General features: G+C 46.1%; 3 protein-coding genes across 4 annotated transcripts; 1 reads left to right on the top strand and 2 right to left on the bottom strand.

The window, feature by feature from the left end:
* Positions 1-40: 40 nt before the first annotated feature.
* LOC148393578 (uncharacterized) lies at positions 41-14,169 on the bottom strand. Of its 2 annotated transcripts, none has more exons than XM_088385928.1 (9): positions 13,287-14,169; positions 10,483-10,533; positions 7,942-9,738; positions 3,792-3,999; positions 3,070-3,208; positions 2,926-2,995; positions 2,160-2,206; positions 1,206-1,264; positions 41-851 (listed from the first exon to the last, which is right to left on the bottom strand). In XM_088385928.1, the coding sequence occupies exons 1-9, from the start codon at positions 13,801-13,803 to the stop codon at positions 809-811; spliced, it is 2,931 nt and encodes a 976-aa protein (XP_088242054.1). In that variant the 5' UTR covers positions 13,804-14,169; the 3' UTR covers positions 41-808. The 2 variants fall into 2 exon arrangements, with proteins under 2 accessions (XP_088242054.1, XP_088242055.1); XM_088385929.1 differs by having other exon boundaries at positions 7,942-9,351; positions 13,287-14,165.
* A 2,656-nt stretch (positions 14,170-16,825) lies between these two features.
* Positions 16,826-17,994, bottom strand: LOC148393579 (uncharacterized). The gene is made up of 3 exons (XM_088385373.1): positions 17,959-17,994; positions 17,819-17,865; positions 16,826-17,767 (listed from the first exon to the last, which is right to left on the bottom strand). The coding sequence occupies exons 1-3, from the start codon at positions 17,992-17,994 to the stop codon at positions 17,095-17,097; spliced, it is 756 nt and encodes a 251-aa protein (XP_088241499.1). The 3' UTR covers positions 16,826-17,094.
* Positions 17,995-20,382: 2,388 nt separating this feature from the next.
* LOC148393580 (ubiquitin-ribosomal protein eS31 fusion protein) lies at positions 20,383-22,070 on the top strand. The gene is made up of 6 exons (XM_088384448.1): positions 20,383-20,456; positions 20,568-20,632; positions 20,964-21,018; positions 21,461-21,546; positions 21,692-21,823; positions 21,888-22,070. The coding sequence occupies exons 2-6, from the start codon at positions 20,585-20,587 to the stop codon at positions 22,035-22,037; spliced, it is 471 nt and encodes a 156-aa protein (XP_088240574.1). The 5' UTR covers positions 20,383-20,456; positions 20,568-20,584; the 3' UTR covers positions 22,038-22,070.
* The last annotated feature ends 535 nt before the right edge of the window (positions 22,071-22,605 follow it).

A 22,605-nucleotide genomic window follows, 5' to 3' on the forward strand; every position in this document is an offset into this window, starting at 1 on the left:
AAGATCAGGCTTGATGACAAAATGAGGCAGCGATAGCGGCTTGTTGTTCGTCGGTTATTCTAGAAGCTTTATTGGTGGATAATGTTTACATCTCACAACGCATTCCACTAACATTTTCTGGTCACAAAATGAAATATGAATCACACCATTCAAACAAACGCTGGACGTTTAGAAAGTGTTGAGCTCCACATATATTATGCCATTTTATGCCTTGCTTGTTTTTCATGTCATATTGAATTGAAACAATTTCTTCTGAACGTGTTTCTTCCATCACTACACAGCGGCCATGACACCAAAACCACAGCTGCCAAACGTTTTCTAGAAAGGTGAGCATAGCGAGTTACTCAAGCCATGAAGATGACTGTGATGAAATTGATGACGTGTTGGCAAATGCTCGAGGCCCCGCCCACCCTTCGCTATCCTTTGCAATGCAAACATCCTCCACCCAGAGGAGAAAGAAGTCAGCTGGAGAGGAAAAAAACCATCTGGCATCTTCATCAACTTCGTTTTAAATAAGTGTCAATTGGCAGCCTCAAAAACAACCTTGGGAGTGTGTGACATGCCCCAGGGAAGCAAGGGGGGGGGGGAGACTCACATATCAGGCAGACCTTTTCTCTTCTTCCAGAAACGCCCCAAAAATTTATACGTGGGAAAAAAAGTTTCATGATTTGACAAAACCTTGGAACGACACCTCCTCCCTAAACCCCACCCCATATGTGGACATAAGGCCCCCCCTTTCCTTTTATTTTCTGTCCTGTCCACCCATCCAGCCAGCCTCCTCTCCGCACTTTCCTGCTTCTCCTTCTTGTCACTCAGCTTTACGTTTCATCCCAGGAACTTTGGCCTGGATCCTGGAAGACAAGTAAATAAACTCAAATTTCAAACTCTTTCACTTTCATGTTAAAAAAGAAAAGAAAGTCTGTTTTGCCAATTTTTTTTATTTATGCCATATTTCTTTCAACTTTGGTGAACAGTTATTTTAGTTTCAGTCACCTTTTTATTATTGTGACTATTCTGTCAATTTGATTTCACTGGATTTTCATATTGCTTTTCTGCATATAACAAAAAATGCCAATCTATTGAACATTATGTTTCTATACACTTTTTCTTTTTTAAAAGGACAATTTCTTCCCCAACGGGAAAGACTTATTTTTCAGAAATACCAGTATTATTTGTTTTGTTTGGCAGAACCAAAGTCGACTTACTTTCCAACGATGCCTTTGATTTGGTTGTTGACAAGCGCCAGGTAGTGATCAATCTTAGCCTGTTACAAAAATAAAAATAAGGTTAAAAGAAACACAAAGAAGAAAAGGTGGACAAGCAAAGGTTAGGCGTGTAGGGCTGGACATATGACAATTTATTTTTTCCAAATCAAAGGTAAAACATATTGAGTAGCACGTGAACTGGCTTATGTTCTAGCGTGCTTTTGCAGGCACGCAGGAGACAGAATGCACAAGTGACAAGAATGTCAAGATGATTTTGGGCCGCTGTCAAGACTCTGCTGGCTGACTTTTTCATGCATGTCCGCTACTTCTTGAAATGATGAAACTTATTTGTTGCGTTGACAGCCTTTGCGGGCACTGGACGGGCCTCGTACGCAGACTGTCCAAACTGGGACTAAACCTTGATCTTGATCCAGCATTCATTTCTGCAATGTCGATGTTGGAGCTAGCCCACTTTGGTTTTCAGGGGGGTCCCTTTCATCAGCTTTGTTACCCCGAAGTCACTATGGAGAGAGCCAAACTGACGACACCCAACCGATGCTGCGTGACATTTTTAGCCACCCATAGCGACATGTCATGGCCTACATGCGTTTTGTTGCCCTCAGCTTCGCATAGAGCTTCATGTTTGCTTGTACGATTTACAACTCAGCTACTTTTCTTTTAGCATTTAAAACTCTAGGAACTCAAACCGAAAGCAAAGGGGTAAAAGGTCGTTGTCCCTGATTGGCTGTTGTCTTGCCTGCATGTGGGCACCTTCTTCTTCTGTGTAATAGTGGTTTGCATAAGCAGCAGAAAATTAGCACCCTGCACTGGTGTACGTGTATTGCAACTGGGAGCACACTTGATGGTAAAAGACGCACACACCTGATCAATGACCCGAAATTTATAGTGATGTGTAATTGCAATGGCACGTTGTCGTGTGTTCAGAAGTCTTACCTGGTGTTTTTCGTAGATGATCGGACAGCTGAAGGCTCCAATAACAGCTAAGTAGAAGGAAGACCAACAAAATTGTCAGTCCATAATGTTAGTGTCACAAAATGCCGTAAACAAGTCAGCATACAACACGAGACTGCACAAAGAACAACACATTTTTTTCAGTTGGAATTTGTTCTTGGAAAAGGTGACTTTGTGCTTGAAAAAGTTGTTGGATTTATAAAAAAAAAAAAAAAAAAAAAAAACAGAACGAATTTGCAGGTAATTTGTTAAATTTCGTTCTTTTTCTTTTTGGTAAATGTGAAATTAGGGGAAAAGTAGAAATCGAGGAAATGTGAAATTGTTCCCAGGAAGTCCTAAATGACATCCTAAAATAAATTTAGATTCCAAGAAATTGCTATCAAACGTTGTGTGATTTGGTGAGGGGGCATTTCTTAACAAACTTGTAAATCGATTTCCAAAATCGCAAATGAATCAGGTAAAGGTCCCGATACGTTCATCGGACAGGCCCCAAATGCAGACTGTCCAAACTGGCACTAAACCTAGATCCAAGCCAACATTCATTTGTACAATGCCAATGTTGGAGCTAGTCCCCTCTGGTTCTCAGGAAGTCCTTTTCATCAGAATCACAGTTGCAGGGCAAATATAAATTAAGTACACACAAGGAATTTGTCTCTCACTGAATCGATTTCATCTGTGGACAAATTGTGGCGGTGGGACTCAAAGCTCAGTCAAGTTGCCTTGTGTCAGTAGCCGACGTTCTGCTCACCCAGAATGACCAGCGTGAGTCCGTTGAACAAAGCGCCCACGTAGGTCAGGATCCACATCAGCACAGCAAACTGCAGAGGCGCAAATGGCTTTAAGTGTCGTTGAAAGCGGGTGAAAAGGGACACAGAGTAGGAAGAAGTCGCACCTTGATGGAGTCCACCAGGTCCTCGACCAGGAAGAGACGCCTCAGCTCGCCGACTGTCTGGTTGATTTTCTCCAGGAGGACGTCGCTGTACTTGTGCACCGTGTCCTCAGACAGCGCCACCTCGCGCTCCAGGTACTGCCTGCGGCCCCACGTGAAGACGTTACTCAAGATGACGTTTGTGTGTGTGTGCGTGTTAACGGACGCGCCCGCAAGCATCGCCTTCCGACGGGGTGGCCAAAGCGGGGCCTATGACCCACAAACAGGGTGGCTGGCCCACTCCGCTCTTTAAGGGGTCCCATTCGGTGTTGACGTTTGCAATTGTTGACTTCATTTCACTTTTCTCGCCCTCAAAATCATTTTTTGATTCTACACTCTTTGTATTGTTAAAAATAAAATCTTGAACTCAGCGACATTTACGAGAGTAAGGAAAGAAACCCAAACAAGGTAACGCAAGCAGTGAGCAGCACCCGTTTCAGCGTAGACCCTCAAATCAAAAACAAAACCACGTCTGCACATCGTCATTTTTCTTTCCTACAGTCTACGAAAGCCTATTCTTTTAAAAACAAGGTCATCGATCAATGCTCGCCCTGGTCTAAGAAAGGGAAGAAAAGTTTTTTTTTTTTAACAGATTAAGGGCATTGTAACGGAGACAAATTGAGCAGTCCCAAGCTTGCTCGCGGAACAGAAGTGTTCCAGGGGGCGGCGCGGCGGCCAGCACTTACTTGAAGGGGTGTCCCTCGTCGGACTTCTGGATGGCCTGAAGGACACCTTTGTAGATGCGGAAGCAAACTGTGACGGAGAGCAGCGCCAGGCCAATGTAGGAGAACACACTGACGATACTGCACACTGTCAGTGACAGCAGCAGCAGCAGCGCCGCGCCGAACACCGCACCCGTTGTCTTCACATCGCGCCAGTACACCAGATCCACCACTGGGAAAGACGTCAACCAACCCAAAAACAAAACCAAGCAAAACAGCACAGCGTCAACATTATCACTTGGAGTAGTCACCAAAACTGCAACTAATAATGTGCGCAGTTGAGTGGTTTGACTTGTGCCATGCTCATAAGTCAAAATGCTAGATCATCTTACCGCGCTGAAATGAAAGGGAATGCCAATGTGTCCCAGCCTTGTCTGAGGGCAATTAATCCATGGAATAATCAATAGAATAATAAGAGTGACAACCTAACATGTGATGTACATTTTGACAAGGAAAATGGCACTCCAATACAAGAGTGACAACCTAACGTGTTATGATGTGTATTTTGACAAGGAAAAATGGCACTCCAATACTTTATGAAAAGGTTTCTGACATTACATAATTAAAAAAATATTAAACCATTTTTGTCACGACAACATTTATTTGTGCCAGTGGGGAGTTCAGCAACAGCCGACTGTTCCGGGAGACCTCTCAATGGGCAGCTCATCAATGCAGCACTAATATTAGTCATTCTATGGAGAGAATGAGCACCATGACAGTGAGTACTGTTCCATGTGTTGCCGCATTGTTTCTTTTCAACCTGTCAGCAGTATGCAGCCTCAAGGATAGTAAGGTTTGAAACACGAGGTGCAGCTATCAGCTTTCTCTTGAATTTGAGTAAACTTCAACTGCAAGTGCCAATAATTGACGCCTTGTTTATGCAAATCCACACTTTTTGCAGATTTGTACTTCAACATTAGTACCAAGGCACCTGACGACGATCCACTTCGTTCTAAAGACGCGACAACAATAACGCCATGGAGAGCGCTCCCGGGAACCTGCGGTCGCAAAACTACTTTCCTCTTCCTGTCAGCATCTAAATGACATCACAGAAAAGGATGAGTGAATAATATCCGCAGAGATGAAAGCGGCTAAAAATGCGGAGGCGGCCCACAAGTCGACAACGATGACGAAAGGGGGAAGAAAAGAGGCGGTACCGCGCGGTCCAAATGTGGCCGCTTATGGTCTCGGGAGGGCTAGCACCGCCGAAGCCCGGGCTAAAAATAGAGCCCGCATAAGCGAGCTCAGCCACGGTCGCTGATCCCGTCGGTGCGCCGCGCCGGGGGTCATTTTGTTACCATCCGTCCGGGTCAAAACCATCGCGAACCACCCACCGCCTTGTGGACCCAATCACCCGGCGGTGGACGAGCTATCCAGGGTGGGACAAAACGTCTTGCCGTCCTGCCATGACCTCCGCAAGAGAGGGGGATTGATCAGGGCTCTGACTGACCCGGCCGGCTGCCGCTCTTCATCCGCCTGCACGCACGCCTCGGCGACACAAAGGCAAAGCGACCGCTCTCAGCGACTATACACGAGCCTACGACTTAATAAAACGTGCCGATTTTACTGACCCTGCTTGGCGTCCATGTTGAACCTCTGCGGAAACACGCAGCTGCCACCCGGAGGCTCCGCCCACTACCTCACGACTGCGCACGCGCGGTTTGGCGCATCTCGCTAAGAGATGCGCGCGCTCGTCTGACGCGAGAACGAGACGCGCACATGCGCCGTTTGTCTCTCGCGTCTTGAATAAGAAGCTTCGAGAGAGAGAGAAGGCGGGAGAGAGCGACAGAGGGTGGGGGGATGGCCAAACGTTTGTGCTCAAGGGTCACATCGGAGTTAAAAAAATATTTTAAAAAAATGAACACGGCATACCGAGGTCAAGGTTTGAGTTTAAATGCGTTTACGCTATTTAAAAACGTTTTATTTTCAATGTTTCCTCAACTGTACAATTATAATGAAAATGCATACATTTGTTTTGTTTTACTCCAATTGTCATCTTGTGTCAGACGAACAAAGCATCTGATTTCAAGTCCATTATAGCACCATCCACTGGATGTTGCCCAAATCTGCAGCTCAGCCAACCGGTCAGCAGCTCACAAGCCATCAAAACATTCTGTGCAAGGCAATACAATTACACTCGATAGTCACTGCAATGAAACATTTGACATATTTTTGTGGACGTTAAACAAGTGGCCTGGCAAAACAAGGGGCAGCAGAATGGAGAAGAGAGGTTCAGATCAAAAACATTAAGTATGGTGTGCCACCTTGTGTTGCTGGAGCCCATCTCAGTTGACGTGGGGCAAGAGCCCAGGTCACAGGCCACAGACTTCCATTAACACCAGCTAATGTTGCAGTTTTTTTCTTTTTTTTTTGCCTAACATTTGTTTTTTTCAAATACGGAAGGAAGTACCCAAGCAGAATTGCATAGAAATTCTCCCGATCTTAGTTGACGCCTTTCAGAGTTATTTTACAGACAAACGTGTAAATGTCTCTTGTTCATGAGAATGCCTCTTGTTCACGAGCATGCCTCTGAAAGGCTCGTACCTCCCCTTCTGCTGTCCACCTTTGGACACAGTGCAAGTGCGGACAAAGGTCCCAGGCTGGATGTTGCAATGGTAACCAACAACTCCCAGCTCTTGCGCGCGCGAGCACACACAAGCGCACGAACGCATGCAAACACGCACAACTGTAGAAGGAAAACTTGCACAAGCAAGACACATTTGTTATATGCTACTGGCTAACTGGATTGCTTACTACATTGGCGCTATAGTTCACGTTGGATGAAGTCAGACGACTAAATCTGTCATTGAACACTCACAATCCCTTTGACGAAGCATCGCAAAGAAGCATGCTCCATCCAGACACGAGAAGACGAAAATCAACGACAGGCGTGTCGACATGATTGTGACAAGAAGTGAAGCAAGATAGATGTCGGCGCACCGAGGACAAGACAAACAAGAAGTAAAGCAACCACAATGTCTGCATACCCTGCTGCCTCCACGCAGTTTTGCTCGTGTCTGCGTGTGCTGTCTGCATGCCGGATGCTCACAAGCACACATTCCACATGAACTGCCGCTGCCACTGCACTGGCAGCGAGGAAGAGGGAAGAGAAGTCGGGTGGGGAGGGGCAGTGTCAAGTGAGCAGTCAGCTGATAGTCCGCTCCCAGCGCTCTGACGCAGCAACAAAAAGAGCCTCGGCCCTCCGTTCATTCTTTAGCAATGAAAGCAAGCCCCCCCCCCCCCCCCCCCTGCACCCTCAAGATGACTCTTTCTTGAACACGCTGGCCCAAAAATAGGCAGACACTTTCTAATGTCTTCACTTGACTACTAATCCTCCTCAGCAATGGCACCATTCTCCAACGTTACGACATTCTTTTGCGCAACACTCTGACAAACGGCACCACAAGCTCACGCTTCTTAAACAGGCTTTCACTTGCTCAGCGCTTTTCCACCAGTCACTTACGGCCGTTCTCAAAGCTTTGCACTGACTTGCTCATTCACCTCCCGATGACACAGCATGAGGAGCAGAGCAACTTGTTACTTGGACACAGCGGCCGGGGATGGAACCCAGATCCAACGGGTTAGGAGACGACCACTCTTACACCGCGCCGCCCATTAGAGCCGGGAGCGCCTTCTTGCGTTTTAACACTTGGCTGTTATGCATTGGGACGCCTTAGGCCCTAACGGGTTAACCACTTCAAAATTGTGTTTGGAATCAAATAAAACACAACCTTTTTGAGGTGATGCGTAGGCAGTATTGGATGCAGTTAGGAAGAGGGCAGGTGTGCTCTCTTTGTCACAGGCCTGTGAGCGAGTGTTGACTTTCGGATGAGCATTGTAGCTCATGTAGCTTGTGTAATAACATTTCAATTGTTCTATTGGAGCAAAAATGCCAAAAATGAATGGGTTCATCAAACAAAAGAAATGCAAAAAGCATGGATGGTCTAAAGTGAAGGAGACATCATGGAGATTGTGATGGCAATAACATAAAAAGAGGGAGAAAACAGAGAAGAACAAACGAGTGATGATGAAGCAAATGAAAAGTGAACGTGGAAGGGGGCGGGGCATGATGGTGGTGGTGGTGGTGGTCCATGCCCAAAGAGATTTTGTTTACCTGCCGAGATGTTCACGCTTGGCATCTTGAACAGTTTGCTGCCCTCCGCACTCTTCTGTGGCATCGCCTCTTCGGGTTTAACAAGAGCGGAATGGACGGGCTTGGTTTGGGATGGCGGCTCCTGAACGCTGAGTTTGTCCAGCTCGGTCTTGCTCTTCTGAGAAGCGGACTGGGTTAGGAGTCGGTACGAGCTCGGACTCTGAGCTCCTGCGACCGTTTCAGGAAGAACTGGCGCAGATGCACAAAGTGAGCTCACATCCTCATCCATGGGGATCTCTGGGGCATTGGGGACGGCCAACGTGGAAGTCTCAAGAGCCTCAAGAAACTCATCAATGACTCCCTTGGGTGGTCTCTCAATGAACTCAAATTCTTCCGACGACACCTCGTGCTCAGAAACCTCTTCAGCCACCTCGGGCTCCTCCACCTCCATGCCAGTATTGCTCTTCTCTACCTGGAAGCTGGCAGGGTTCTTGGCCATGGCATCCAGGACTGGAGACAGAGAATCTGCGGTTGGCGACTCCGAATCGGAATCTTCAATGCGGGCTTTCGCGCTTTCAAAGTCGAGACGCTCAAACATTTCTTTGACCTTGGAAGAAACGTGACTTGAGAAGCAATCTTTCTGCTCAACCTTAGTAGGTTGTTCTACTTTCACTGGGGTTGTTTCCTCAGCCTCTTTGACCAAATCAAACGCACCAAAACTTTTCAGGTCATCATCTTTTGCTTTGTCTGACACTTTCACGTCCATCTCATCCGCCATCTCCTTAAGCAGAGACACTTTAGCCTCCAGAGCAAAGGGGTTTTTAGCAGACAGGTTGATTGGGGGATTGGGTGACTCCATCATCCTACGCTCAAGAATGGGGCTCTGTTCCTCTGGGCTTCCCTCAGAGGAGCCAGAGTCCAGTTTGTCAGGGTTGAGTGGGGAAGACTTCAGGATGTCTGGAAGCGACAGTGGCAGAGTGCCATCCTCTTCCTCCTCTTCTTCATCATCATCATCTTCCTCTTCCAGACCTGATGAGAACTGGTTCACTGGCCGCATGAGGGAATCAATGGTCTTCATGCCCATCTCAAATGTTTTCCCCTCATCGAAGAATGAAGGCGGTCTATCCTGGAGTTCTTCAGGTTGTCTGTAATGGACAACATCTGGAGTGGGAATCTCTGACACTTTCGTGGCCTTGGTGTCAGCTTTGGATTCCCTAAAGTTGCAGGAGCCACTGTCTAACAGCGGGGAAAAGCCCTCAAATGGGTTATTCTTCTTCCCTTCCAACATCAAGCCATCATCTTCATCTGAATAGTTGCTACGCAGCTCTTGCTCGTATACGGAGGAGCCAATGGTGGCGGCTTCCTTGGAAAAGGAATCCATAGAGACCTTAGAGTTGTCTTGCGATGCTTGGAATGGTGTATCCCAGTGCTCTGTTGGGTTAGAGGAAGCAATGTGAGACTTGGCAACTGTCTGGGGGGTCACAGGGAAGGCTTGCGAACTAGGATGCTTCTCCTCAGGGGAGAAAGACACGCCGCTGTCTTCACATGGAACGTGAGGCCCTGGCTCTTTACCTAAGCTCAGGTAAGGACCAGTTAACTGACTTTGTTCACCCCTATTCCGACTATGCCCGGGTCCAGGGTCTTTGTCGTCATCATCCTGGGGCATTTTCTTGGCCTGAGCAGACAAGGAGCCTTGGGGTACAGCAGATCCTGGAAGATGGGGTTGCTTGGGGCTCTCGGTCAAAGAGAGCTCTTCCAGGGAATCAGGGGAGTGGAGAGGGGAGAGGGGAGCAGGGGAATCACCCTTCTGCCCAAGTTCTTGAGAAGAAAGGGAGGTGGGAGAACGCAATACAGCACATATCAAAAGAAACTCCATTGTCTACAGTAGATCCCAAATTGAAAGATTTTTGGAGCTCAAGACCAGACAAGTGCTGCTGAAAGCTCTACTGTGGTTTGTGGACATGCTTGTGGACGCCATCGTGCCAATTTTTTTTTCATTGCTTTCTTGCTGAGACAACTTAAAACATTGGTCTACTTTATAGCTAATATTCAACCTTAGTGGGAAAGTAACCCTAACGATTGATGAGAAATCCTACAGATTGTGATCTTGCAAGGTTTTTGAGGCCAGTGATGACCCTCCGCAGACAAGACTTTGCAGCATTTGTCTGGGCTCCATCAACACATACGTGTTGGTACACAAGGGTCACTCAATGTCTGTCCCAGGTCTGGCGCCACTAATCCATGTTAGGTGTGGCTGACAAACATTTGTATAATGATTCTGTTCAAAGCGCAATACATGAAAATTGACAGCTGAAATGTCTTTGAGAGCATTGAAGAGAACCATTGGCTACATACAGACTACATTTACTGCCGACAAATGCTAACAGTCACAAGAACAATGGCACAACATCATGGCTGTCTCATGCTGCAGGAGTAGAAGCCTACTTGTGGCATGCACTAAGGTTATTTTTTTTGGGACGGAAATACAGTGGGAACGACAGTACAGTGACGACAAACACAAAAAGGAGGCGGTGGGAAGACAAAGGAGCAGAAAGAACTTGCCTGTAGGGAACTGCATCAGAAGCTGAGGCTTAGGAGGAGCAGAAGAAGCATCTGCAGGAGAAATGACAGAAAGCGGCAGAGTCCAAAATCAGTCAGCAGAAGTGAACCGAGCGTCAGTCTTTGTCACGTAAGCTTGAGTCAGACCACTTCCTGATTCATCAAGCTCGCAAATGGGACGTCCCCTTACAGCCGTGTCCTCGGCGGAGAGAAGAGGGGGACAAACGAATGCGCAACGAGGGAGAAACAAATATGGCAATATTAAAGCCGCCGGCAGAGATCAAATCTCCTTCATTGCAAAAAAAATTTGGTCAACATCTGACCTTATGAGGCTCAGTTGCCAGGCCGGGCCAACATTTTGCTGCATAGACAATACATCATCTCTATTGTCAATTCCAATGACTCAGCACATTATGAGTCAGCAATACGCGGACCGTGACAGTGTTAAAAGTTGGACCCGAAGGCAAGATGTTCTGGTCTCATTTGGTGATCCGTCTGTTAGTCAGCTCCTGCGTATATCAGCACGGTAACCAACAGGACCCAGAAATCCCATATGTGACCGGGACACGGCAGACGACAAACAATCCAAGTAATCCAACTGACCCGACGCCTGGGTGACACACTCTGATGGATGCCAGTGACCCAAAACAAGCATGTAGGTCAATTACAGCGCCTGTCATTCAAAGTTACTCACAAGAAACAACCAGGAAGCACAGCTTGAGTTGGCAGATCAGACACTAGAGCATTAAGGAGCTTTGAGGAAGTCAGAACCGCACAACCAAAATTTCCTCTCGTAGAGAAAGCCGTACAGGGAACTTCTACGTGTCCAAATGTAGCAACTAAACCCAAACCAAGAATTTGGATTTGTAGTCGTTAGGCCAGAACGTGGGAATGTTTCTGGAAAAGTGCGCTTCTAACTGCTCACCAAGACATCCGAAGGACGATCCATGAATGCTTCGGTTTGCAACACATTGACATAGGGCGCCAAAAATAAAAACAATTTCATTTTGTCTGAGAGGGACAACAGATTTCAGCGCAACAGGGCTTACAGAGTAGTTACAGCTTTGATAGCCCTTGATAGACCCTTTCACACTGCCCATCAAAGGCAACATTTTAAGTATAGACAAGAGCAACACCTATTGAGTCATTGTTATTTGCTAAAGAGAAAAGGGGCACTGGCAATTATAAAATGAAAAGATTTAAACCAACAGTATTTGAGAAAATGAAATGAATTTAAGCTAAAGATGCTAAGTGAAGCCTAGCAGCGTCTTTGTTCAGAACGGTTGCTGTTTAGTAAATCAGCAGGCCCCGCCCTGACTCGCCCCCACCCCCTCTCTCTTGTGCACTGCAGGCAGGCAGGCGGGCAGGGCAGGCCAGCAGGCTGACAGGCTTTTTCCATGCCTCCAGGACCTTTTGCCTGCAATTTGCCTAATCTCTTGTGCAAAGTCGCCTTGCATCCAACATATTACACAGATTCATTTCTTCATTCATTTCGCCCCCGGACGCTCACACTGATCACAACAAAGCCTCTCTGCTAACTACCAGTTTTCGGGGTGGTCGTTAAAAGGGGGTGATTTTTGACACGGGCAGATGATGAACGCTAACACAGCTTGGTTGTAGCCACAAGGCACGAGGGCAGGATCTTGGTGTTATCAGGGAGGGGATGCTGGCAGAAAATAATGGGTGGCGACGCCTAGAAGATTCTTTTGTTGTGACTAATCTGATCATTGGGCTTCCTTTATCAGACAGCCCCACGTCTGATCCAACTGACATGACTTGCACGTTGACTCCAAAGTAAAAAAATCCTTCAGCACCTGTCAAAAGAGCATAAGGACAAGATGGAAACGAGCAGATATGTGAAGGAACAACCATGAGCTCCCATTTTAATGGCCAAACGTCAACAAGCTCCTTGGGAGTGACCGGCACCTGCGTCAACTTACTCTTTGAGGGATAGGTCAGATCTTCACTTATAAACACGAGGAAGATGTTTCTATTCCCGGTACGCAAGTGCTTTAAGCGTTTATATCGCTGTCGTTTTGCTAGGAGTGCCAGAAAAGGGGCGATTCAGCTTGTCCGACAAAGGAACTAGGTTGGCGCTAGCATGGGAGCTGGCAAAAACAGATGGACGCTGCTCATCAGATCAAAAAATTGTCTTTGGGAACATGGACATGAACTTTATTCCCTACTACTTGAACGCATCAGATAGAATGGGAGAGTGTGAGAATGGGAGATTTTTGGCCTCAAACTACCCAATGATGCAGCACACGTCCTGCGTATCCAAACAGGCGGGCCGCGTCACAATCCATCAGCCCAGGGCGGACGACGTCCGCAAACACACGTTAAATGCTTCCCTTTCCTTTAACTTGACTTTCCCCCCCCCCCCAAAGTCTCTAGCTTACTGTCATTCGCTGTCAACACTCCGGCTTCTTGTAACCGCAAATAGTCGTCAAGCAAGAGCGCCGAACCAACGATTACCCGCAAGCTAAGCTGCTAACTGGCTAAAGCAGCAAACTCAACCGTGGAACCCACTAAATTAGCCTCATTAGAGATCTTTGCGCAAACGTTAATGTTCTCCCAACCAGCCCACCTATGTGACTGAGCCCCGGCCCCAGCGGGCTGTGCGAGACGTCAACAAGCGAGAATCAATTGTCCGAGCTGGCGTCCATTTCGCCTACAGAATTATGTCTCGGGTCGCTCGCGCTCCAAAACACATCAAAACGCACAAAAAAACAAAAATAAACAAAAAACCCCATCAAACCGCCACCTGGTGGATGACGAGACGTCTTTTAACGCGCCTGAATACTCACAAGATGTCGGAGCTGGCTGTGTGTGGGACGCTGGCTGCGCTGCGTGTGCGGGGGATGGCGCTACTGGCTGGGCTGGAGCCGCCGCGGGGAGGGCGTCGCTCTCTGGACAAACGTGTGGCTCCGCTTCACCACTGGCCTCGGGAGCTGAAGGCGTGTGAGGGAAGCTGGAGTCTGACATTGATTTCTCCCCATCATCCTCCTCCTCCTCTTCCTCCTCCTCCCCTTCTTCGTCCCTCACTTGCGGCACCGGTTCTGGCTGCGGGTCCAGTGAGGCGGGCTCCTCTTCAGGGGTTTCCGTGAACCAGTGAGTCTCACCATCTTCAGCCATGTGCCGCTCAAGGGCGACCTGGGCTCCGCCGACTAAGTCCACGATGTCGTCCAGGTTGAAGAGGTCCTGCTTGGGCTGCTGATCCAGCGGCACGCCGGTGTAAAGTTCGGGCTCGGCCTGATAGTGGTGGATCTCGTCGCTGAAGAGAGCCGAGCTGGACGACACTTGCTGCTCCTCGTTGTCTGCCATCTTTCTTTGTCCAACTCGGGTTAAGAGTAAAGTTTCAGTGGCGCGCGCCTGACACTGAAAAATCCACTTCTTACACAAGAACTGCGAGGTCGATTCTGACGCTCTTGTCGCTCAAGTGTTCCCTGGACGCCAGACGCAGACAAAGTTTGGATTTGGACTCTTTCAGCACACGGACATACAGTCAAACCCGAGTCTGGACGGGAAGCGCCAAGTTGAAAAGGCAAAGAGGAGGACTTGTTCCGACCAATCAGAGTCCGATTACACCTTGTTGACATGCAGAATGATCAATCAGGCCGGTCCACTGCTGGCCGCGCCCATCGGGGGCGGGGACTCGCCAGTAAATGGAGAAGTTTGAGCTAGTCAAGCGTTGCACAACATCATCGGCAGTGAGTTCACCACTCCCTCAGCAACGCTTTGCAATAAGGCAAAGAAGACGTGGCAGGCAGAGAACAAAGCTTAGCTTATGATAAACTTCATAGTCATAACATACCTCAAGTAGCTACGAGGTCATAAAATGCATATTGCATTTAAGTCCAAAGCAGTCGCAAGAAATGACATGTCTTTTTTCACATGTACACTAAACACTTGAGCCCATACTCAAACATTGGGGGGGGGGGGGGGGTGGAGCAAGTATTTGATGCCAACGTTAATTGCTTTTTAATTGTAAATCTGTTACATTTTGATCACAAATTTCATCTTTCAAGATTAGCTTGAAAAATAAGCTATAAAGTGGCGGTTACGTCCCCTTTGCAAACAGTTAAGAAAATCTCTTCTCATCAATAGCCAGACGGCTTACATTTATTTGCTTTCCTGAGCCATGCCAAACGTGCTGTACATATGTAGCCAAGACTTTGTAACTTCCACTAACAGCCCTGTCTAAACCTAGCTCCTCCCTGTGATACAAAGGTTTTCGAAGAGTTGATTGAAGAGTATCTCATGTCAAATGGTTACTTGACACCATTTACTACTTTATAACCAGCTAGCTATAAAGCTAGCCAGCTGGCTATAAAGTAGTAAACAAAATTTTAAACACACAATTGTGTTCCTATCATTCACCCAAAAAGTACAACAAAAACCATGAGCAATATTTTTTTTTTTTGGTCACACACAATCACATGCGGGAATCCAACTCACGGTGTCAGCACACAAGACAGGCAAGTGCACCCCTACACCATCAGCGACTCCCGCCATGAGCCATATTTCAAACTTTGCTCTGGCTATATGCTTTTGGAAAGAAATGTAAATGGTAAAATGACAACGTTCATTCAATTTCAGTTTGAAAGCTAAAGTTAGACGTCATCCGACCTGTCCATACCTATTTCTAGCATGGAAGCACACATGGGTGAAAGCACATACGACTACTCTGAATAACATGAGACGGCGGGAGGACGGGGGCGATAGATACCATTACAGGATGTCTGGGTGTGACTCACTATGCTCTCTGTGTGACCTTTTGTTCAGGTTATTCCACTCTTGTCCAAATCCTGATATGGGTAGTTCCCAACATTGCAGAAGAACACAGGTGGGCAATATATATAAATATGGTTGCCCTCGACCTGAAGCCCACGAGTGTTTAGTTCCATGAGTGACAGTTATTGCAGGCTGACACACAAAGTTATGTTTAGTCTGACTGGATGGAGTCAGATGAAGACAGTTGCTTGGATAGCATCAGTTTCTAGTGACACAAACTCAACTGTTTTGCCATCCAGGTGACCCAAAAGGACAATTGCAACATAGTGCTGCAGCTAACAGACAACACACAGAGTCTTTGTGTCACCACAGTGGACGAAATGTACACTCCAAGCAAACAAACACTGACTGACGGCAAAAGATATGTCTGTTTACTAGTGACCACTCTCCACCGCCATGCAAAACAAATTAAGGGTGCAAAAATCAAACAAAGGCATGAGAGCAAATTACACAGACTGACTTGAGTGGAAAACATTAACATCTAGCACAAAGGTGTCTTTGTAAGACCCAGACGTAGTAAAACATGTAAAAAAAATAAAATAAAACTTTCATATGGTGTTGTTAGAGCCCATTGAGGACCATAATGTAGTGTTTGCAAATTTGTCATGTTTTGGTAAGGTTTTATGGACACGTTGTAACGTTACAACGTTGGGTGGGATGGGTAGCAGAATTTCCTGTGGGCCTCGTGTGGTCCTACTCATTGTCTAGTCAAGGTAAACTTATTTGCTCCTATGTTAGACAGCTAAGTTTATTTACACAATATGTGACCTGAATAATGACAACATTTAACATATTTTTTTGTAGTTTTATTTTTTTATACAAGTCAAGTCAAGTCAAGTTTATTTGTATTTTTTTATAAAGCAAAATAAAAACAGGATTACATGCGCAATGCAAGCAAGCTCGATACACTGGCTTGTAAGTAACGCTCAGTGTACTAGGTGCATGCAGAATCAAGGCTAACACTACTTCATATATCAAGCCACTTCATCTTCTTCCTCCTTCATTAGCAGTGATAATCCCAGAAACAGTTCCTGTTGTCTTTGAAGCAAAGACGGACATCACAATTGTAGCACTGCATGTCGGTGTATCCTGTAGGGCAGTGGTGCCCAACCGGTTATGTGTCAGAAATCTTTCTGCGGACCGGCCTTTATATAAATAAATAATACATTTATATGAATAAATAATGCATTTATAATAAATATATAAAATACAATGAAATAAAATGATACGACTGGCATAAGAACAAGTATAAACGACATAAAAATAAAACTCACCATTACGTTGAATTCGTGGGAGCACTGAACTTGTTTCTCAGAAACGAGCCGGTCCCATCTTGGCGTAATCGGAGACAATGACACCCGAAGTGGTTAGGGTTTGTCTTTTAATGCAGGATGCTTGGTCTCCATGTGCCGAAGCAGTTTTTAACGCTTCATTGCCTCGTTAGCTAGCCTGTCGCCACATATTATGCAGAGTGGGCTTGGCGCGTCAGTCACCTGTGGCGATAAATCCATATTTTAAGTTGGACTCCAGAAATGTTCTTTTAAATGCAGCTTTCCTTTTCTTAGAAGTCTTAGCCTCTTCTTCTTCCGTCTCCTCATTGGGCTTTTTTCCCTTTCTGAAGAAGCTTTCCAAACTTCTCTGTTTCTTGCTCATATTTGCTTGCTTCGCAGGCTCGACTGAGGTGACGTCACGTGACCGAGACGAGCGTCTTGACCTGAACCGACGGATGTAATTGGGAGAGACTCGCCAATTTTTTTATATTTTTCAAAATAAATTTTTACTCATTTTTGCTAGCTATGCGGGCTCGGCTGGGGAAACATGTTACGTGACCAGGACGAGCGTCTTGACCTGAATTAATTGATCGTCGATTAAAAAAAAAAAAAAAGATTTTTTTTTTTCTCTGTGCGGCTTGGCGGGGTTGGGGACCCCTGCTGTAGGGCAGTGTCTGCAGCGCCCTCGCCTTTTCGTCTTCTTTGGGAAATGACCAAGAAGGTCCTTACGCACATCTGGTGGTGGGTGTGGACATGTTTTCTTGGGTGAGATGCTGGTTGGATTCTCATTACCATTGATTGTGTCCTTCAGAATGAGAGAGGATGCTAGCTGTGCCTGGAACAGTCTCAGGTTCAGTGTCTCTTTCTGAGAGACCCCGAGAGCCTTGCAGTCCCGCTTGTAGATGAGCCAGCCGTTGACCACAGCAAGGGTGATGGTGTGCCAGAAGATGTACATGTACCAGAGGCGAGATTTTACAGAGAACTTGCATTTGGCTGTGAATGAATCCAGCAAATCCACACCTCCCATGTATTTGTTGTAGATGCCCATGATGTGAGGTCTTTCAACTTCTATGTAGGTCTTGTTGACTTTGTCCCAGCGTTGGATCTTCTCCACAGGCTCAGTTCCAGCAAAGGACGACACAAGTGTGACCGCTCGGTTGTCATACCATTTGACGGCAGAGATGTTGTGTTTCACCTCCACTCTGGTCAAAGGCTCCTCTCCCCTTCTTCTTCAAACTCTTGTCGCCTTCAAGGTTGCAGTTGGGTAGGCACACCTGCCTGGCTGTTCCAACGTAATGTATTCCTCGATCAAGGAGCTTCTCTACCAGTGGAACAGAGGTGAAGAAGTTGTCTGCATAGACCTTGTAGTTGTGACCTTCTGGCAGTGTTGAAGCTAGCTTTATCACAACATCACCAGACAAGCCAAGTTCTGATTTGGCTCGCAGTCCATTGTTGCTTCCTTGGTAGACATCAAAGTCACACATCACGCCAGAGACTCCAGTTCTCACCCATACTTTAAAGCCCCATGGGTGTGGCTCGCCTCGCATGTACTGTTTGATGCTGCTGAATCTCCCCTTGAAAGGAATCATCATCTCAACCCACAGAGTTGTGCTCTTCTGGTATCACCTGTAGGCAGTTCTCTCTGAATGAATCAAGCCAAGGTCTGATCTTCCACAGTATGTACTTCTTTTCATTCTCTGGTACTGTCAAGTTGTTGACAAAATGTAAGGCTGTCAACAAAGACTGGAATCTGTTCCATGGCATCACGTCAGCAACAGGAGGGTGTTGTGTGTCTTCCTCCCAGTACATACGGGTACCAGCCATTTGTACTAGGCCCATCTACAGGTACATTCCCAACATTTTCTGAATTTCCTTGGAATTGGTGTTCACACATGTTCCCTTTGTTTGAAAGCTGTACTCATTTGTGTTTGTTGTCAGAGACTGAATCATTTCTTTAGAAACAAACTGGTTGAAGTACACCAGTGGTGTGTGGAGAGAAATCACATCTTCGGTGAGAGGTGGACCAGATAATTCAGTATTGGGGCTAGTGAAATACTTTTTCTGCCACCGATATCTGTTATGGGGCTTGGCCTCTTTGACTGGTTGTGGCTCAATGTCTACTCGGCAGTCAGTGGTTGGTTGGTTCTATTTCACATCACCACAATGTTCTTCATCTAACTCAGGGGTCACCAACAGTGCCCGCGGGCACCAGGTCGCCCGTGAGGACCGCATGAGTCGCCTGCAGGACTGTTCTAAAATTAGCTCAAATAGCGGCACTTGTCAGTGAGCTGCATTTATTCATTTTACAGAACCTCGGTTTTGGAACGTCCCGGTTCTCGAACAAATCAGAATTCGAACAAAATATTCGAGATTTTTTTGCTTTGGTTGTTGAACAAAATTCGGAGGTCGAACCTCGGGAGATGAGCCGGGAGGACCCGAGAAAACCCGACTGCGCGGCCCGGATGCCGACTGACTACGTTATTGTATTTTTGTTACTTTGAGGATTGTATTAATCCCTAATCATGCCTCCAAAGAAAGCAAGTGGGAGCAGTAAAGACATCTTAAAACACAAAGACGCTCGACAGTGCGACAGTGAGCGCCCGGCATGCTGCGGTTTCGCGATCGGACTAAATTAAGATCCCTGCGCACTGAGGTCCACTTACATTTTGGAAAGTACATCAGGACTTGAAAAAATATTTTCTAAATTTCAGCGACGGCTCTGTCACAATAATGCGACCAGCACGGTGCAGTTGCGCGGTCCGCGACGCGCTACGGCTGCGCGTTCGGCGGTGCGCTGCAGTTGCGCGATCGGACAAAATCAAGCTCCCTGCGCACTTAGGTCCACTTAAAATTTGGAAACTACATCAGGACTTTAAAAATCTTTTCTAAATTTCAGCGACGGCACTGTCACAATAATGCGACCAGCGCGGTGCAGTTGCGCGGTGGGCGACGCGCTACGGTTACGCGTTCAGCGGTGCGCTGCAGTTGCGCGATGGGACAAAATTAAGCACCCTGCACACTTAGGTCCGCTTAAATTTTGGAAAGTACATCAGGACTTTAAAAATATTTTCTAAATTTCAGCAACGGCTCTGTCACAATAATGCGACCAGCGCGGTGCGACGCTCTACGGTTGCGCGTTCGGCAGTGCGCTGCAGTTGCGCGATCGGACAAATATGCGCAAATGAAAAAAATGCTTTAGAAAAAGGCGTTTTATTTTTTTTTTGAAACGAATTGAATTATTTTCTATTATTTGTTATGGGGAAAATATATTCGGAATTCGACCGATTCGCTTCTCCAACCGCCTTTTGGAACGGATTGTGGTCGAAAACCAAGGCAAGTTTGACTGTATTTTTGCTATTCTTGTTAAAATCACACTTACATGTGAACTGGAAATGACAATAATAACAGATAGTGAAAGCCAAATTGAGCAAATTGGCTATTTCAGAAGTGTGTCAAACTGGTAGCCCTTTGCCTTAATCAGTACCCAGGAAGTAGCTCTCGGTTTAAGAAAGGTTGGTGACCCCTGTTCTAGCCAATAGCAGAGAGGGATAATGAACAATAGGACTATCTGACTCATGTTTATGTGAGAAAAAAAACAAAAAAAGAAAACACTATTTTTAATCGTTTAAAAAAAAAAGTTGCCACGGTGGGTCTTACTTCAGGACTGCACTGCCGGCGTTGCTATGCCAACATATGAATGTACACATTATTGTATGAAATAAATAGTACTTGAACATCAATTTACATATAAATAGAAATATCTGCTCAATGTAAACGCGTCGCAAACATCAGACGGATGGTTTTTTTTTTTTAAATCAGGCACCACAGTGGGCACCCAGCCCGTGTAAAGTGCATTAGAAAACCCCGCGTGAGGAACCATGGGACCTCTTTTCTGCTGCTCCGCCATTTGAGGTGAGCCGAGAACTACACGGCGCTCCCAATTTAATGGCATATTCCCCGCAAATTCCAACATTTAACACCAAGTACTCGAACAAAAATCTCTCTTGTGTTGTTCTCTTTTAGGTGGATTGAGCGCCAGGATGCAGATTTTTGTCAAAACCCTCACGGGGAAGACAATAACGCTCGAGGTAAGCCAGGCGGCGTCCACGTTGTAACGTTTAAAGACGTTAAACTCTCACACTTGGCGTCACCACTATTTGGCCATTGAGTTTTGAGCGCCTCGCGATGTTCAGAAATACCAGGCAGGAGTCGAGTTGCGAAGGTTTAGGAGCATGGTTTCCCGAGACTAAGCGTAACTAGCTGTTAGCCGAGCATTCGAAACACGTGCGACTAATGAAAAGTGATATGATGACAAGTTTGCGCTTTTTAACTTGGTAAAAGCTTGTGACGCGCGTCACGACGATGTATAAATGGCCTCAATGAAGCAAATTTTAGATTAACTGTTGTGCTCTCGAACAGGTTGAGCCGTCAGACACGATCGAAAATGTCAAGGCCAAAATCCAAGACAAGGAGGGTAAGTTTGTTCAAGCGTTTTCCGTCTCAATGCCGAGATTGGTGGCTCAAAGATATTAAACTTGACACCTTGGAACAGGAAAGAATAACATGTTGGTACATCTGCGAAGATGCAAGTTCAAGAGATGGAATTTACCACAAAGCAGTTGAAATTAGACAGCGTAGGTCCAGATTGTTGGTTTTGTTAGGGCAAGGTGGATTATTTCAACAAAAAGCATATGTTAAAATGAAAACCTGAGTTGCAATTTTAATTGTGAAAAGCCAGTGGGGGCCTGTTTAAACTTAAATGTGCGTGCGAGTTGTCACAATTGCACATGAATAGCATTTCTTTCCATCTCATCCGCTTGTTGGCCTCTAATCAGCTGATAAGAATGTTCAAGAATGACTTGAAATGCAACCTTTTCACTGTCTTTTGCTCACATCACCTTTGATTTTGCATGCAGGAATTCCTCCTGACCAACAGAGGCTGATCTTTGCCGGCAAGCAGCTGGAGGACGGACGCACTCTGTCGGACTACAACATCCAGAAGGTGATGCAAACCAGTTCTCCACTTTGATTTCCTTATGAGGAAATGTAATGTCCTGTTGAAATTTTCTCCAAATGTTCCACCACGCCCTTGCGTGTCTTGATGTGGGGTCAGCGAAAACATCAAAAGTCTGATTACATGTTTATAGGAGTCAACTCTCCACTTGGTGCTGAGGCTGCGAGGCGGTGCCAAGAAGAGGAAGAAGAAGTCATACACCACCCCCAAGAAGAACAAACACAAGAGGAAGAAGGTCAAGCTGGCAGTGCTCAAGTACTACAAGGTAACCAGTCTCAACCGCCGCCGCGTTCCCTGATGATGGCCTGACTCGTGTTTTTGTCTGGCAGGTGGACGAGAACGGCAAAATACACCGTCTTCGGCGTGAGTGCCCTGCGGACGAGTGTGGCGCCGGTGTGTTCATGGCCAGCCACTTCGATCGTCATTACTGCGGAAAGTGTTGCCTCACTTACTGCTTCAATAAGCCTGAGGACAAGTAGGCACACGGACGTTCAATAAAAACTCAACCTCAACCGTCTCTCGCTTTTCTCATTAGACGCACAAGTGCGCGCATAAAACATTAGTGCGAACATTTACTGAGAATTCTTGCAGGTTTTGACCGTTGACGTTTTTTTCCACTGTATTACCATTGTTTCAAAACCTTATCTTCCTGTAATTCTCATTTGTCGTTCATGAAAGCAGACTGTAAAAAGCTTTTGCAAATATCAGCTTTTACTTTGGAATCAGAGGAAATGAAAGTACATTTTGATTAAGTCAAAAGATGAATCAAAGTCAGCAGCCCTAATCTAAAAAAAGTTCAGTAAAATACATTGCTATATTACGATTGAGGATTAGTGGGTCAGATGAATGGATTCAGATCTGTTGTGTATACAAGTGTCCTGCAGAAGGCGCTGTGGCCAAATCATTTTTGGCTCACCAAATGATAAGGATCAGTTGAACACGGTCAAGTAGTTTTAGGAAATTAGAAACACGTATACCACATTCAAATTAAAGTAGTTTACAAAGTGTAAAATGTGAGAATTGGCCCACTGTTTTTTCTCACACTGA

The sequence above is a fragment of the Syngnathus floridae genome, chromosome 9 (assembly GCF_059516105.1).
Source record: "Syngnathus floridae isolate MCC-2025c chromosome 9, RoL_Sflo_1.0, whole genome shotgun sequence".
NCBI classification, from domain to species: Eukaryota; Metazoa; Chordata; class Actinopteri; order Syngnathiformes; family Syngnathidae; genus Syngnathus; species Syngnathus floridae.

Bases quoted from the DNA above. Each gene is read 5' to 3' on its own strand.
- LOC148393578 (XM_088385928.1), bottom strand. From the start codon at position 13,803: ATGGCAGACAACGAGGAGCAGCAAGTGTCGTCCAGCTCGGCTCTCTTC. The intron at 9,739-10,482 runs GCAAGTTCTTTC...TTTCTTCTCAAG, and splicing joins TCTGATGCAGTTCCCTACAG to AACTTGGGCAGAAGGGTGAT. The intron at 852-1,205 runs GTAAGTCGACTT...CTTGTCTTCCAG, and splicing joins ATCAAAGGCATCGTTGGAAA to GATCCAGGCCAAAGTTCCTG.
- LOC148393579 (XM_088385373.1), bottom strand. From the start codon at position 17,994: ATGGACTGCGAGCCAAATCAGAACTTGGCTTGTCTG. The intron at 17,866-17,958 runs GTGATGTTGTGA...TTCCACTGGTAG, and splicing joins ATCAGAACTTGGCTTGTCTG to AGAAGCTCCTTGATCGAGGA. The intron at 17,768-17,818 runs GTGTGCCTACCC...TTGAAGAAGAAG, and splicing joins ACGTTGGAACAGCCAGGCAG to GGGAGAGGAGCCTTTGACCA.
- LOC148393580 (XM_088384448.1), top strand. From the start codon at position 20,585: ATGCAGATTTTTGTCAAAACCCTCACGGGGAAGACAATAACGCTCGAG. The intron at 20,633-20,963 runs GTAAGCCAGGCG...GCTCTCGAACAG, and splicing joins GGAAGACAATAACGCTCGAG to GTTGAGCCGTCAGACACGAT. The intron at 21,824-21,887 runs GTAACCAGTCTC...TTTGTCTGGCAG, and splicing joins CAGTGCTCAAGTACTACAAG to GTGGACGAGAACGGCAAAAT.